Below are 15,099 nucleotides of genomic sequence, written 5' to 3' on the forward strand. Positions count from 1 at the left end.
CATCTCCTTCAGTGAGAACAACCGCTCACTCCCTCAATCTCCAGCTCCTGCATTTTTCTGCTTTTATAGTCTGGAAAGCAAAGATGTATCTCTGCTTGGAGAAAGCCTTTTCTGGCTGCTGTAGAGCCGCAGCCTGTGGTGTTATTCTTCAGCCCAGCAGAGTTGAATTTAGAACCTTTACCAAGGTCGCACAGTTCTGCTTCTGACAACCCCTCCTTCAGACAGGGCTTGGGAGGCTGCAGACAATAGGCGATGAGAAGCATGTTAGATTGCAGTTTTCACCCCACTGTTCTGTTCTTAAGCTTTTTTATAAATGGCATGAATTGCTCTGAGGTGCTGGCATTGAAGTTTTCTGATCCATTAAGACACACAGCATTCCTCAGTTCTTTCCATCCAGAACTCCAAGCAACAGTATTTCATCACAATCCTCAGGTCCCATGACTTGTTTATGAACAGCGTAAACCCTCATCTTGTGCATGTTGAAATTGATTAAAACAACAACAAAGCAAACAAGCAAAAACCTCCAGACTCCAAAAAAATTAAGTGAACACCAGTACAGGATTTACAACAAGACATCTGGCTTTCATGAGGCATTTTATTGCAGCTTTTGAGCAGGCTGTGTCTTAAAGATAAGAAAAGTTCCTGATTCTGCTGTGGCACAGCCCATCCAGAGCCACTGTGTGCTGGGAAGGTCAGGACCTCAGTGAGGTGGGGGCTGTGGTGGTGTTCCCACCGTGCTCTGGCTTTTGGAGATAACTACAAAAACCTGGGGGTGAACGTTGCTTTCTGCTGAAAAATAGCAGATGTGAGGTTTATTGGGGAGGTGGGGGGAAGGAGTAGTGGTTTGAAAACATGTGAACTCAAGTCCTTTTCTCTCTGATGGTAGCTAGCTGTCAGGTCAAGAAGATAAAGGTGATTGTGACTGGACGTGCTTTTCAAGTGAGTAATGTCAGAAATGCATTTAGTTTGTATTTAGAAGCTTTGTTGAATTGAAGGAGTGGTCTGCCAATTCAGGGCCTTGCATGCCTGTGGTGTTAGAGCTCATTTGGTGAACTGCAGGTTGTAAGTGGTGCGTTGTTGCTCTGGGGTTTATTCCCGGATGCTTTTTTGCTTTCCCCAGGGGTGTGTAAAAGAACTGTAATGAAAGCTGAGTGGACAGGATGATTTGGGTTAACATCTGCAATATAGACATAGTTGTCATTCTTTCTCAGCCTGTGGTTTGTAGTCAGAGCCAGAGGCAGTACCAGGGTTTGGTGGGGGGAAGCAACTTGTGGGTTCAAAAGGAGGAAGAAAAAAAGGAAAGAGATTGCTGCCTCTGCCACACTTGGTTGAACTGATCCTTCCTTTCTCCACTGGTTAAAATGAGGATTGTTCAAGCCCCCTCTGCCTTCCCCTCGGTGACTTGTTTGCTTTGGAAGTGGGGGTTATTGCACTGAATGTAATTGATCGCTGTGATGCACATTTCTTAAAGATAACTCCTGTGGAGATTCAGAGTATCCTGGGCAGGTGCTGAGATCTGCAGGACAGTCGTGTGTTAACGGTGTCAAACATTGATTGTGGCAGTTCACATGATGTAATTAAATATAAACAGTGTGCAGCCTACGTTTGTTTTCTAAAGATGATCTCTTTGATCTTACCTACTTAACGCTTTGGGCTTCTGCACAGTTTTTCATCTATTCCAAAGCATCTCTCTGACTTTATCTGGAATTATGGTTCACAAATCTACATGAAACAGCTGCTGTTTGCCCACCAGTGGATTGCAGCTGCTTCTGGGTTGAAAGTCATGCAGTAGTTTAAAAAATGCACAGCAGCAAATTCAGAAAAGGAGGAGAAGTTGCTCCGCATCTGAAGTTATGGATTTGACATACTGACAATACAGGCTTAAATTACCCATAAAAGCAGTAGAGGCAAGAGAAAAGTTGCTAATCTGCACTTCTTTAAATATGAAAGCGTAAGTCTTGCCAGGAGAAAATGATAAGGTGTGTTCACAAAGGTGTATAATAGAATTTGGCTGAAATGTAGCCATTTAGAGTCTGAAAGCTCTGTGCAGTGATCTTGAATGCATGACTCACCAGCAAAAATTGATCTCATGTTTTCAGTGTTGTTCCACTTAAGAAGCTCTTTAAACTGGGATGCAAGCTATTGTCTGACTGCCTCTCCCTGATAACAGTACTTTGAAAAAGAAACCATAGAAGCTTATGTGTATATATATGTGTGTGTGTGTGTGTGTATATGGTGTGAAAAGATTTATCTAGTAGTCAGCTCGCTACTAGGAGTCTTACTTTCTGCATTGTTAGTTTACATCCCTGAGGAACTTTAAGAGCACCATTAGTAATTTTTCTTCTCTGTTTAAGATCTCATCTCTAAGTCTACCTCTTCCTCCAAAAAAATTGATTGGAAATATGGAGCGTGAATTCATAGCAGAAAGACAGAAGGGACTCCAGGCCTATCTCGACGTGATTACTTCCCATCACATACTGTCTAACTGTGAACTGGTAAAAAAGTTCTTGGATCCAAACAGCTATTCTGTAAACTACACTGGTAAGTGGGGAACTGTAAGAGTGCATTACAGCTTCACTGCAGCATGTGTGTGTGTCTTCCATCCGTGCTGACGGGGATTTACACCAAAGCATGTTGCAGCAGAGGGAGGGGGGGAATAACCATCACAGCCATCACATATAATCACATGCACAGTATAGCAGCGTTTACCCAGTTCTGTGAACAAGTCGTGCTATGATAGCCAAATCCTAGTGTTTAAATTAACATGTATATAATGTGAACCTGAGGGAGATGGGGAAATGAAACTGAGATCTGTTTTCACAATAGGTAGTGGTGGTTGGGAGGATTGGTGTCTGGAAGTTATTTGTTTATTGGGGTAAACCAGCTGGTCAGTTCTGCAGGTTGCTGTCACTGCTGATGTTTTTGAGCACAGGATCTTGCATTTGTAATGGTTCTTATATGTTCCAAACCAACAGAATCAGCTGCTGTCATCTTGTGTAGCTCTCACCACCACTTTGGGCTGCAGCATTTCGTAGAACTAATCATTTGAGACGTGAGATATGTTTGATATTTTTTCAATGCTTGAGTGAATGCCTTCCTCCCTGCCCTCAAGTGGAAAATCACTACAGCCCTTCAAATGAGATCCCAGTGATCAGTTCTCTTCAGTATTAAATGTCTTTCCTTTGAATTTCTCTGGCTTCAGCCACTTGAAACTGCTAGAATTTGATAGACCAAAAAACTTCCTCTTCATGAAACCCACACCGTAGATTTACTTCACAGGCAGACTGACTCTTTGCAGAATGCAAAGCTCATTTTCATAAAAGCACAGCCAGCTCAAGCAGGAACTTACTGCTTCCTTTTTACTTGTCTTTTTGCTCTCTCTTTATGTAACATTCTGTTTTCAACTTCAAAGTGCAAAGAACATTTCCCAAATGCTTATGATAAGCTGTGGAGGAGATGTAAATTGTTAGTAACTCTAAGGATGCAGTTTGTCTGGCTAATGCTGAGCAAGCAGTTTGAATCCGGTAGGAGATACCGTGACTTCTGTGTTAATTCCGAGTGCTTTCATCAAGAATATTTTTCCTACTGCAAGTTGCAGGGAGGTTAGTAGCAGTGAGATAGTTGCCTGTGGTCTTTGGAGACAACATCAGCCTGTCATCATTTAATACTGGAGCAGTGAGCTGACATTCAGTGCACTGTTCTATTTTTCAAAGATTATTTTTATATTGAGAAGTTAGTGTGCAGAAGGATATGGTGCATCCTTACCTTTTTGCTGTGTTCTTAAGATAAGCTGTGTTTGAGAAAACTCCTCGCTGGCATGATTCCCTTTCTGCCCCTGCTGTCATCACTTCTCATGGCGATTTCCCCTCTGATCTGCTCATGAATACACCAGTTGTATTCCCAGCTGTGGGAGAGCTCAATAACCAGAAGGGCTTCCTTTCCTTTTCTTTTCTCTTTTTCTCTTTTTTTCCCCCTTTTTCCTTTTTCCTTTCCTTTCCTCTCAGAAATTCATATCAGATCACAATAGCTAGAAAAAAACCTTATTAAATGTACTGTAAGGATGTTTTCAAGGTAGCACTTCTATAGGTATGGCAAAAACATTTTCTGATCTACCACAGGGTATCCCATGTGTGGGGACTCTTTGCTATGAGCATTAGTTTTAGACTTGGGAATGTAGATCTAGTAGAAATAGAATGCAAACTTAGTAAGCCACGTTTTCTGAAGGCAGTGCTTTCTGTTTTCTCGGTGGATTTGAGTTCTCAGGTTATAAATGCAAATGCCCTCTAAGTGTGGTTTTATCTGATTTTCTTTTAAAGTGGTTTTGCTGACTGAGTCTGAAATCCTGCAGGCTTGAGCCTTACCTAATAATGTAAAAATCACATTAAATAGTCTCTTTTTTTCTCCCCAGAAATTGCCTTACAGCATGTTTCAATGTTCTTCCGATCAGAGCCAAAGTGGGAAGTGGTAGAACCATTAAAAGATATAGGTAAGAAAAGCATGTATGCACTAAAACTTGCTGTATTTTTTCCATTGAGTTGTCTTAATACTGTCTTTGCTTACAAGCTTTGTCCTGCATGTAAGCCATGTGATTTAGTAGGGCTTTAATTAAAACTGGTGATGACTTTTCTTGTAGGTTGGCGAATACGTAAGAAATATTTTTTAATGAAGATAAAGAATCAACCAAAGGAACGGCTAATGTTAAGCTGGGTATGTATTATTTCATTTTATTCTCAAGTCTTTCATAACAAACTTGCCTTATTTCATTTATATTGGCTACCAGGTAGGAGTGACAGCTAGCATTAAGAGTTCAGACTCTGAAAGCCTTGAGAGCCCTGTGGTAGGTGAGTGGTGTGGAAACTCCTTTGTGAAATTTGCTGGAGGGTGGATATTGCTGAAGCCTGCAGTAGAAGGGAAGGTGGTTTGGGCGGAGGAGAAGAAGGCGGGGATTGATGCTTTATCAGTTCATGGTGCACACAGTCCCTCAGTTGGGGCTTGGCAAAGTTCATTCAGTAGTAGTAACATGGGTCAGCTACTGAGGAGGAAGCAGGCAATAATATGTACTGTCAGATGCTTTGTATTGTGAAACCATGACCTTATTCAGCCCTTTATTTTTTTTTTTCATGTAGAATTTCCTTGCTTTCACACAAAGTATATGTTGAAGCATTTGCCTTCACTTATAAGAGCAGAATATAGATCAAGTGTTATGGAATATAACATCAATTGTGATACCTTTCTTTTCCTATTTATTTTTAGGCTGATCTTGGTCCTGATAAATACTTGTCTGACAAAGACTTACAGTATGCTGTGAAACTTCTTTCTTCCTGTTCTGTGAGTATTACTTGAAGACCTTTAAATTGTGCCAGCACAAAAAGAGTGCTTGCAAGGGCTGGTCTTGCAATATTGCATGTAGTCTAGTAGACATGGTTTATAATTTTAGAGTTGCTTTCATTTAAAGGTGTGTGAACTTTTTAATTAAGTTTCCCACACAGTATGAGGTAACGTTCTCAGCACTAATAATAATCCTGCTGAATTGTTGCAGGGCTTTCAGAGTTGTGTGTATTCTCTTCTTCTGCTGTACTGTGTGATCATGAGCTTTTATTTCATTTTCTCACACTTTCAGGCTGTAGGGGTATCTCTCTAACCAGTATACAGGGAACGTTCTCAGGCAGTAGAGGCATGCGTGCCATTATTTTTTCAGTTCTTTGAATTTTAGACAGAAACATCATGTAGTACCAGATCACTAGAAGTGACTGACAACCAGGCTTTTAGCCCCTAAACAAACTGAAGCTGATGCATTAAATAAAATATGAATGAGAAGTCTTCTCCTAACTAGCAATTTCAGTTAGTGTATGTGTTGCATGTGTTAGTTATTTCAACATGTACTTCTCATTTGGTTTCACAGTGTTGCTGGAAGTCGTTAGAGTGATTTCTAAAGACACAGAACTGTTACAACAGCTGTTAATGATGGGTTTTCTTGTGTGCCACAGTTGTATAAAACCCTGAATAAATGTATTAGCTTAGCATGGCTTAAACCTGTAGTAAAGTTGCTCACACATTAAGGGTTAATTGAGATGGATTCTTCATTTATCTAAACTGCCAGCCTTTTTTTCTTCTTTTCTTCTTCTTCTTTTTTTTTTTTTAAATAAAAAAGAATGGATTTTTCTTGGGTTTTATGTGAATGTTTAGCAGTGTTCTTGTGGAGTTTGCATTTACTTTAAGTTAAGAGTGAATAACTTGAGCAAATGTGACAGGCAGAATGCATTTTATTGCTTAAAAGGCGGTTCAGACAGATCTTACCTTTCTTGTGAATTGAGAAGACGTGAATTACAGAATCTGTCACCTGAAACTTACCTACAATGTCTTCTTTTGGTAGCATCCCTATATTTACAAAGTCACTTTTGCCACTGCCAGTGAATCTTCAGCGCTGGTTATTAGACCATTCAATGAGAAAGGGACGCTAAAGGACCTTATTTATAAGGTAATATCTTCTCTCCCTTTTCCCCTACCTCAAATGGTTGAATATTTGTAGGAAGTCCATAGTATATCTATTCTGAAGCTGTTAGACAAACTAAGACAATTCTGGGCTTTTCTGAGCATGGTACTTGATACGTGTGATTCTTTTAAAGGCCAGACCAAAAGATGCCTTCCTGAAGAAGTATTGCAATCCTAAGAAAATTCAAGGTCTTGAACTTCAGCAGATAAAGACATATGGAAGACAGATACTAGAGGTATTTTTTTGCTTTCCGCATCATACTTTATTTATCTGTGGGTTTTTGTGGTGGTTTTTATTTTTACTTTTATTTTCTTGTTTGATGTTGTTGTGTTTGTTTGCTTGTTTTTAGGTTCTGGGTTTGTTTGTTTTTTGAGCCCAACAATGTAACTGGAAAAAATAGACAAACTTTTGTGCAGGCAGAATTTTTTTTGGCAGCAGACTTCAAAGTTAAATGTAAATTGAGCTGAACTGCTAGGAGCTGAATGTAGATATGTATGAGGCTAGTTCTGACTGATGGAAAAAAGGAAAGAAAAAATAACAAGGCAGCCATTACATGTGCAGCTGAAGTGGGATGGAGGTGCTGATGTTTCACAAAATTAATTTAGCTGACTTCTATGCATCCCTTATCCTCACAGAAGTTTTTTCCAGTTGGGGTAAAAGGAAAAGAAGTAATTCATAGCCTATGAAAAATGGGCCATAAAGTCATTGTCATTGAATCTGTGGGCTCTTAAACGATAATATTTGGTAGAACTGTAGCATTTAGTTTCCAGGTCTCTTTGGGAAGTGTCTTTGAGCCTGTGTTGTGGATAGCGTCAGCTGTGTGCTCACTTGAGAAGTGTTACCAGTGAAATGGGAATGGATAGTCAGCCAAAGGTGGAGTAGATGGAAGATCAAGTTTAGCAGGAATTCCAAACTAGAGACCTTGCTTATTATGTATCTGCTTTTGTATTGGAGCATTTGAGATCTTGAGATCATCAGTACATCTTGTGACTGCACTTCTGCCTTGGATTTTTTTCAGGTATTAAAATTCTTGCATGAGAAGGGATTTCCGTATGGCCATCTTCACTCTGCCAATGTGGTGTTGGATGGGGACACGTGCAAGTTACTGGATCTAGAAAATTCCTTGTTGGGACTTCCATCATTTTATCGATCGTACTTCTCACAGTTTCGAAAAATTAATGTAAGTTTCAGAAGATCAGATTAACTTACTCTTATGCATCCCTTTATCCTCATCCTGACTTTGTGGAGAACTGGTAGACTACTATTTATTAAAAGCTAATTTTTGCCTATGTGAAGGGTGCCTATTTATTTTAGGCTTATACAGCAAAATATGATCTTCCTACAAAGCTATTTAACAAAATGTGCCCTGTTTTAGCCATATGGTCTTTTAGCCAGCGTCTTGCCTTGCTCTTAAATGCTCATTGCAATAAATTAAGTAGAGCATCACAAGACAGCTGCTTGCTGACCTTGCTGAACAAGTTTTACTGTGTTGTCAAAGGAATGATCAAAAGTTCATGGTTAGTCCAAGCTTCCTAGAGCCATCAAAGCTCTAAGCCTCCTCCAGTTCAAGAAACCACTTCCATCTAAACATGATTCAAAAGTCTCTGATTTGTGCTGTCTGGGAACTTAGCTTGTGCAGCTATTTGCCTTAGCTAGGAAAATGTGCTCAGCTGTGATTTGCATCAATGTTCAGTTCTCTGAACTGCTGCCTATGAAAGAAGTTTACTCCTTACACATTTTTACATTACACTGTAATGCTCTCCTGCCTGCATCATCACTAACTGAAATACAGCAGTAACTTCTTTGCTTGAAGTGTGACAATTTCATTTGAGCTTCAAGTTGTGCAGGGTTAGGCTGTGGTTAGGAACTCAATGGTTCCTCTTTTCATTATTCAAATGCAAGACCACTCTTGTTGCTAAGATATTATTACATGTTTTAAAATAAGTTGTGAATAAGCTAAACAGTTCTAGCAAGTTGTGTTTTTACTTCTTTTGCTTTTCTTCCTTTACAGACGTTAGAAGGCATTGATGTACATTGCTTTGGGCACTTACTGTATGAAATGACTTATGGAAGACCCCCAGATACAATTCCAGTAGACAGCTTCCCTCCTGCACCATCAATGTCTGTTGGTTAGTATCCGATCGAGACAGTGGCAGCTGAGGCTTTCTGGGAACCCTTACCTTGTGCTTAAGCTGAAGTGCTTTGAAATAGTAACCTAAAACCTTCACAGCCTGTGACTGGGAATTGTTATTTAGTGATTTTTAAAAATAGAAAATGTTCTTCCTCAAATATGTAGCATATAAATATAGACATATTTTTAACTGAATGATAAAACAGTGTGTAGTAATTAGATGTCTGGATCCCCTGGCCTCATGTCTAACATTCTTGAAAAGTTTTTACATGTAACAATAACATTATAATAAAAACCACATGTCATAATGCTTCATCACCACGTAGTTGATGGAATACTTAGAGGAACATAATACAAAGTGTCAGACTTTCATTCTAAATTGTTTGCTGTCCTGCAGTGCAAAAATGTGTCCATTCTTATTCTTTCTTTGATAGTGTCTGTGTTGGAATCCATTCTGACTTGTGAAGCTATGAAGAATGGCATGCCAACTGTTTCACGGCTCTTACAGATGCCGTAAGTTTTAATGTTCTTGTTTTATGCTCATAATAATTATATAACGAGGGAGAATCTTTTTGCTTGTTCTTTATCTGAAAGATTTATTCCTCGTTTTGAGGGATGTGTAGTGTATTCCAAATGATGATTTAAAATTGACAGATTTCATAGAAGCCATCACTTATGAATATGATAGGTACTCACTCAGGATTTCTTTGTCTCTTGGAGTGCAGAAGTGTGGTGCTGTGATTTCAATTATTTGGCTATTAAAGCAATGCAGGCATGATTAAGATTATGTATTTAGAATAAGGAATCTTTTTCTATGTCCTTCCAGACCTTGTTCAGTAGGTTTGGCTGTCCAATTACATATGAGATATAGCAAAATAGATTCTTGCTTTGTTCAGCAGTAACTTTTAGACTGAGTCAGTGTGTTTGGCAGAAGTTCTGTCACGTTTCTTCCAAGGCTGGCTTAGATGGCACAGATGGAGGAAAGTTTCTTATGTACTGCCCTCCTAGTGACACAGCAAAGTAGTAAAGGCAGGAATGGAGAAATATTTGGATGTAGGAAGAAAGAAGTGTCTGTGCATGGCTGAGCTGGAAATCGTACTGTCTGCATGCCACCTTTCCTGCAACTAAGGGACAGTATTAGCAGGGAAGTTGTTGACTAACACCATGCTGTGACATGTCATCAGCATGCTGAGAATAGAATCACAGTTCCTGATGGGCTTGCTTTTCTATGAAATGCTACAATCGTGACCTTATAAATGACAAGATTGCCCATACCTAAATCTGGGTCTGATCTCGCAGCGTACAAATTGCAGTGCCTTCAGAACAAGCACCAAGAATTGTGTTTCCTCAGTGAGTGGCTGCAGTCATGTCTCAACCTCTTATTCCTTCTGCTCCCTCCTTCCTCTACTCTTGAAGCAGGAAGGAGGTAGAGAATAGAATGTAAGGAGTGGAGAAAATCTGTAGAAAAACTGAATACAGGAATAGATAGATGTTAAAAGATGTCAAACAAACAGTCCGTGCCCAGCTGTATTTGACATGTAGGATATTGTATGACATCTCTTCACAGAGATGTTCGTCATGTTGTGCAATGGAAGGAATGTAATTTAGTATTTATTAAGCTGTTCTATATAAACTGTGAGTTTAGTTAACTCTGCAAGGATGCATAATCAGAAGGGATCGGAAAATTGCCCAATGAACAAGGGTGAGCTTTTTTTTTTTCTTTTTTTCTTCTGTTATTTAAATTTGATCTATTTCAGAATTATTCTTGGGCTACTGATCTTATAAATTTGGTTGTAGGTTTAAATTTGTTCTCTCTAGTGTGGACCTGTGATAATTATCTGTAGCGAACAGCAACAGGAATCTGTGACTTACTTAACTTGGAGCTGGATTCGTGATCCTTTTCTAGGACAGTTTTCTAGCACGTTCTCCAGAACAAAGTACCTGGAAATGGACTAATTTATTTTCAACCTAACATCGCCCTCTAGTGTCTTTGGTTTGGATGGAAAAGCGTTCATCACTGATGCTCGTGCTGATGCCACAGAGGAGAGAATAAAACTGTTAGCGCAGCTTGCATAGTCCCTGGCAATCTTAGGTCATTAAAGAATGTGTGTAGCTTTAAGGAAAAGGCACTTGTTTGGGGGGGAAGTCCTTCTCTGCCTTTGAGAGTTACAGACATTCTTTCAGTTTTCAAAATACTGCCTTGAGTCTTGCTAGCTCTGCTGTCAGTAGTAACTGTGTTTTAAGGGAAGTGCTGCTGACTTTAAAGCAGGGCTGGGAAAATAAAAAGCAGTGTATAAAAACAGACAGTGAGATGGGGGTGTGAATGGAGGAGGGAGAGAGGAAAGAGTTAGGTGAGCAGTATCAGCAGTGTTCTCTCTGTGCTTCTACCTGTCTCGTAGAAGTAATGTTCCTTTTCATTTTTTCCCTTCTTTTTCATCCACTTGCAGATTATTCAGTGATGTCCTGCTAACAAACTCTGAGAAACCACAGTTTAAGGTAGAGTTGAATGTTCATTTGCTGATGTTTGTGGAAGTGCCAGGCTGTGGGTGGTTGTGCATTAATCGATTAACAGTAGAGGATGGCTGGCTTTACTTGACTTTTCAGTGATTCACATCAGCATTTCCATTCCTTTGCTGAATTATATACTAACCCTTAGAATTGGGGCATGGTGTGACCCATGAGCGATTTGAGTGTAGATGGTGGAACTAATCTGCACAAGTAACCATGGTGCTGTACTTTAGGAGCGCAGGTAAGCTGCCTACCTTGCACTGAGAGGAAGCAAACCACTAAGGCATGTGGGAGCTGATTTTGCTCAATGAGACCGTTGGCACTCTGTAGCCAGCTTCAGAGCTGAGACTTCCAGGGAGCCACATCCTGCTCTCACTGGGAGGAGCAACCCCAGGCACTTCAAACAGTAATGTGCTGAGTGTCCTGTGGTCGTCATGCTTATAGCACTTCGGAGATGTGAACAGAATACTGTAGTAGTTATCTGTCCTTGGTGTTAGAGTATCCCTTCCATTATTCACTGCTTCTCTGTGCAAGTTGTTGAATTGGTCACTAGGCTTGGAATGGAAAACTTGCGTCTAGAGTTTTTTTTCTCCTCCACTAAGGGAATAGTGTCAGAAGTTGGATCTTTAGATGTGCAGCATAGTCAGATGAATGGTGAGTTTTGAACAGTGAAGTTGTTGTTCCTTTATCACATTCTGTTGTTTGATTCTATTTTATTTTTCCTCCATTGTTTCTTAGATTCCTACAAAGCTAAGAGAAGCACTGAAAATGTCCAAGGAATGCATAGAGAAGAGATTAACAGAAGAACAGAAACTGGTAACTTCTGTGTTTCTTTACTGTCTTTCCTAAAGACATTCTGTTTCCTCTTATCTCTTAAATGTGGAAAGTGAGCTCTTACTCTAGTTTCAGAGTGACAAAGGTTTTCATCAACAGATGTGCTTTCTCAAAAATATGGTATTGAGCAGCTGTAGAACAGCTGTTGAAGGCATGGAATTACACACTTTTTAGTGGTGCAGCTTTGCAGGGACTCTTAAATTAAAGGATTATCTTAATTGCTCTGTGAGGCTCCGTACTCTATCAGCAGCCATAAAGATAAGAGTTAAAAATGAAAAAAGAAAATTACACATGCAAAGCGACTACAGTTTTTTTTTTTTTGCACCCCAAACATATGCTTTGTTTGAGAGCTCTTGGGATCTTAACATGGTTTTTTTCTTTTTCCTCTTTTTCCCTTACTTTTGAAGATTCACCAGCACAGAAGACTGACAAGAGCTCAGTCTCATCATGGCTCTGAAGAAGAAAAAAAGAAAAGGAAGATCTTAGCAAGAAAGGTAAACAATCTTTAAATAGGTTTCTCACACAGAAAGTTTTTCACTATGTTGCATGAACATCTACAGGTGTGCTGCTGTATTCAGTCCTGTGATATTCTCCCTCATTTGTAGCTAAGTGATCACACTTGCTAAATGACTGCCAACTGTTTAACCTATTTGAGGTTACTTAATGAAAACAGTCTTAAATAATACCTGCTGCAAAGTGAAGGTCTTAGTGGTTTGTTTAGGTTTTTTTTTTCGTTTTCTGCAACACTCTACCTATTTCTCATCCATTTTGTTGCATCAGTTTTCTACATTTCCGTTGCAGTCAGAGCTTACTGACATTGCCTTGATGCACTTGAGCACAGTGCTGCCTTGCTGCTGTTGTCCTTGCAGCAGCACACATTGGTTGGGGAAGATAGATACTGGGCATTGATAAACCTTGTGTGATGCATCAGATGGCTGTTAAAAGTTCTCTGAGTCAACTTGATTTTCATCATGAAAGGGGTTATTCATTCCCACCTTTTGTTTCTTCTTTGTTTAAAGAAGTCAAAACGCTCTGCCTATGAAAGTGCGGAAGAACACTCAGCAAAATACAGCAACTCAAATAACTCAGGTAACTACAGAGAGAAGATCTTGTTTCTACACAGCTGTGTCAATATTTTCATTATTACTATGATTTTGTGGCTTAAAAGGCCCAGGGTGACCATCAGTTTACACCATAATATCCAACTACCAAACGCTGATAGTGCTATTTGTGGCATTTGGTAATAGATAAGTTGAGGACTTAAGAGATGCCACTAGAGCTAAATTTCCAGCTATCTGATACAAAATGATGTGTCCTCTCCTCTGTGTTTAAAAAAATAATAATAAATTTAAAAAATTAATAATTACTATTCAATCTATTTGACAGGAGTGATAATAATAGCATTGATTATGTGGACCATTTGCTAATGCAGCCCTCAGAGAGAAACTCTGTGGTGATCTGTATTCTATAGTAAGGTATTAAGAGGAATGAAAATGAATTAAATTGCTTCTTCACTGTCAGGTTTCTGAAACAATGGAGCATTTGACAGGTCTTTATGTAGTTAAAAGGAATGGCCTGTACTACTGAAGGGTTCAGTGGAGTTTTCTTGTGTGGCTAAACTGTGTCCAAAATGAGCCTATTGTGGAATAGTTAGGAGTAACTCGTGGGTACAGGAACTGACTAAAAATAATTTCTTAGAAGGAGGAATGAGGTGCCATCCATGCAGTGGCACAACTCTTAAGGAAAACAGAATTTGGACGCTGAAATCCAACAGCTTAAGCAACAGAAACGAAGTGTTTCCCATTGAGGAGTACTGTTGACTGTGCTTCTTATCTGTTTGGACCTCCTCTGATAATATGTACTGTAAAGCTTTTCTGTTCAGATCGGGTCTGTTTGTATGAGTGGGAATCTTTCCCAAGTTTTTGTTGGGAACAGGATTGAGTCTTCAGTCAATAAAGTTGGCCTGTTTTCAACAGTCAGTCCTGTCTGATTGTGTTGAGTTTTCCATCACAGCTTTAGTTACTAGACTGTGTTTTATTTAGCAGGCTCTGGGGCGAGTTCCCCATTAACATCTCCATCATCCCCCACTCCGCCCTCTACAGCAGGTAAGCTCACGAGTCATTACAATGTCTGTTTTTAATTTGTGGTGTCCTTTTTGTTTTACCCTCTGTGTTTAACCACAGGAACTGTATATTGTTCTCAAAGATGATTAAGGGATGATATCCTTCAAGGGTGGAATGCAGAGATTATGTTTATCTTGTATCAGCTTGAGTGGGAGCATTTGCCCTCTTTCAAGGGCTGTAGAGAAACTCTTAATTCAGTTCCTTTTTTAAAATGATCTTTTCTGTGAGGTACCTGGTGTGGTTTACCTGTAGAATTTAACTGTTTACTTCACAGTCTCTGATTTTACTCCAGTCCTACTGAGGCTGCTGTTTTCCAGACTTTTCTGAGCTTCATGTTGCAGTATGTGTTTGTTCTGATGTTAATGGCCTGTGGGCTATGAAATAATGTTTGTCAGTCCCTTGGTTCTGTGTATTGTCTATTTACACCTGTGACCTGATTTTGGAAGTTTTGGCGTATGACAAATTGAGTAGCTTAGGTTACATAAATCCCCCCCTGTTCTGCTGTAGCCTGCTGGTGACATGAGTAGAGCTGCTTATGCAGAGAAACAAATCAGAAACTGGTTTGTGTTAAAAATAATCTCTCATTTTGGCCAGATCCCACTTCCCGTTTGCTAGATAGCTATGCAAACAGTTTTCCTAATGTTTAGGACAAGTGGTGGGATGTGGTAGAGAAATCTGCGTGAGTGGGCATTGCCAGAAACAGAAATACTTATGAAAGCTGGATTGCAAATATGAGTATTGAGCTATGGTGGACATGCTCCAGTCTGAAAAGCTAGAAGAAGTGCACAAGCAAACATTAACAGCAAAAGATCTTAATGGAATATATACCTAGAGGGGAGGCTGTCGGTGGCATTGCTGTTATGATGACTTGTCCATAAGATTCCTACTCGCAGGAGCTTTCTATACCAAAGTGATGAAATCAAACTAGTGTTTTTGTGGATGGTTGTTTGTAAGGTACTGCAGTCTGTGCAATGTAATTTAAATCTTTGATGCTGAAATTCAAATCAGTC

At 39.6% G+C, this 15,099-nt stretch overlaps 1 protein-coding gene across 9 annotated transcripts in view; it reads left to right on the forward strand.

Moving 5' to 3' along the window:
* PXK (PX domain containing serine/threonine kinase like) overlaps positions 1 to 15,099 on the forward strand; it is a 30,944-nt gene that overhangs the window by 9,636 nt on the left and 6,209 nt on the right. For 4 of the 9 annotated variants that reach the window (XM_015874932.2, XM_015874930.2, XM_015874926.2 and 1 more), the window contains exons 4-17: positions 2,355 to 2,541; positions 4,409 to 4,486; positions 4,634 to 4,707; positions 5,254 to 5,328; positions 6,374 to 6,478; positions 6,627 to 6,728; positions 7,512 to 7,673; positions 8,505 to 8,622; positions 9,059 to 9,137; positions 11,072 to 11,120; positions 11,871 to 11,948; positions 12,374 to 12,460; positions 12,986 to 13,055; positions 14,009 to 14,071. In XM_015874932.2, coding sequence (XP_015730418.1) covers positions 2,355 to 2,541; positions 4,409 to 4,486; positions 4,634 to 4,707; positions 5,254 to 5,328; positions 6,374 to 6,478; positions 6,627 to 6,728; positions 7,512 to 7,673; positions 8,505 to 8,622; positions 9,059 to 9,137; positions 11,072 to 11,120; positions 11,871 to 11,948; positions 12,374 to 12,460; positions 12,986 to 13,055; positions 14,009 to 14,071 — 1,327 coding nt within the window. Of the gene's footprint in view, positions 1 to 886; positions 940 to 2,354; positions 2,542 to 4,408; positions 4,487 to 4,633; positions 4,708 to 5,253; positions 5,329 to 6,373; positions 6,479 to 6,626; positions 6,729 to 7,511; positions 7,674 to 8,504; positions 8,623 to 9,058; positions 9,138 to 11,071; positions 11,121 to 11,870; positions 11,949 to 12,373; positions 12,461 to 12,985; positions 13,056 to 13,664; positions 13,946 to 14,008; positions 14,072 to 15,099 lie in introns of those variants that run through there. The other 5 variants (XM_015874927.2, XM_015874933.2, XM_015874931.2 and 2 more) reach the window with 3 other exon arrangements.

The sequence above is a fragment of the Coturnix japonica genome, chromosome 12 (genome assembly GCF_001577835.2).
Source record: "Coturnix japonica isolate 7356 chromosome 12, Coturnix japonica 2.1, whole genome shotgun sequence".
NCBI classification, from domain to species: Eukaryota; Metazoa; Chordata; class Aves; order Galliformes; family Phasianidae; genus Coturnix; species Coturnix japonica.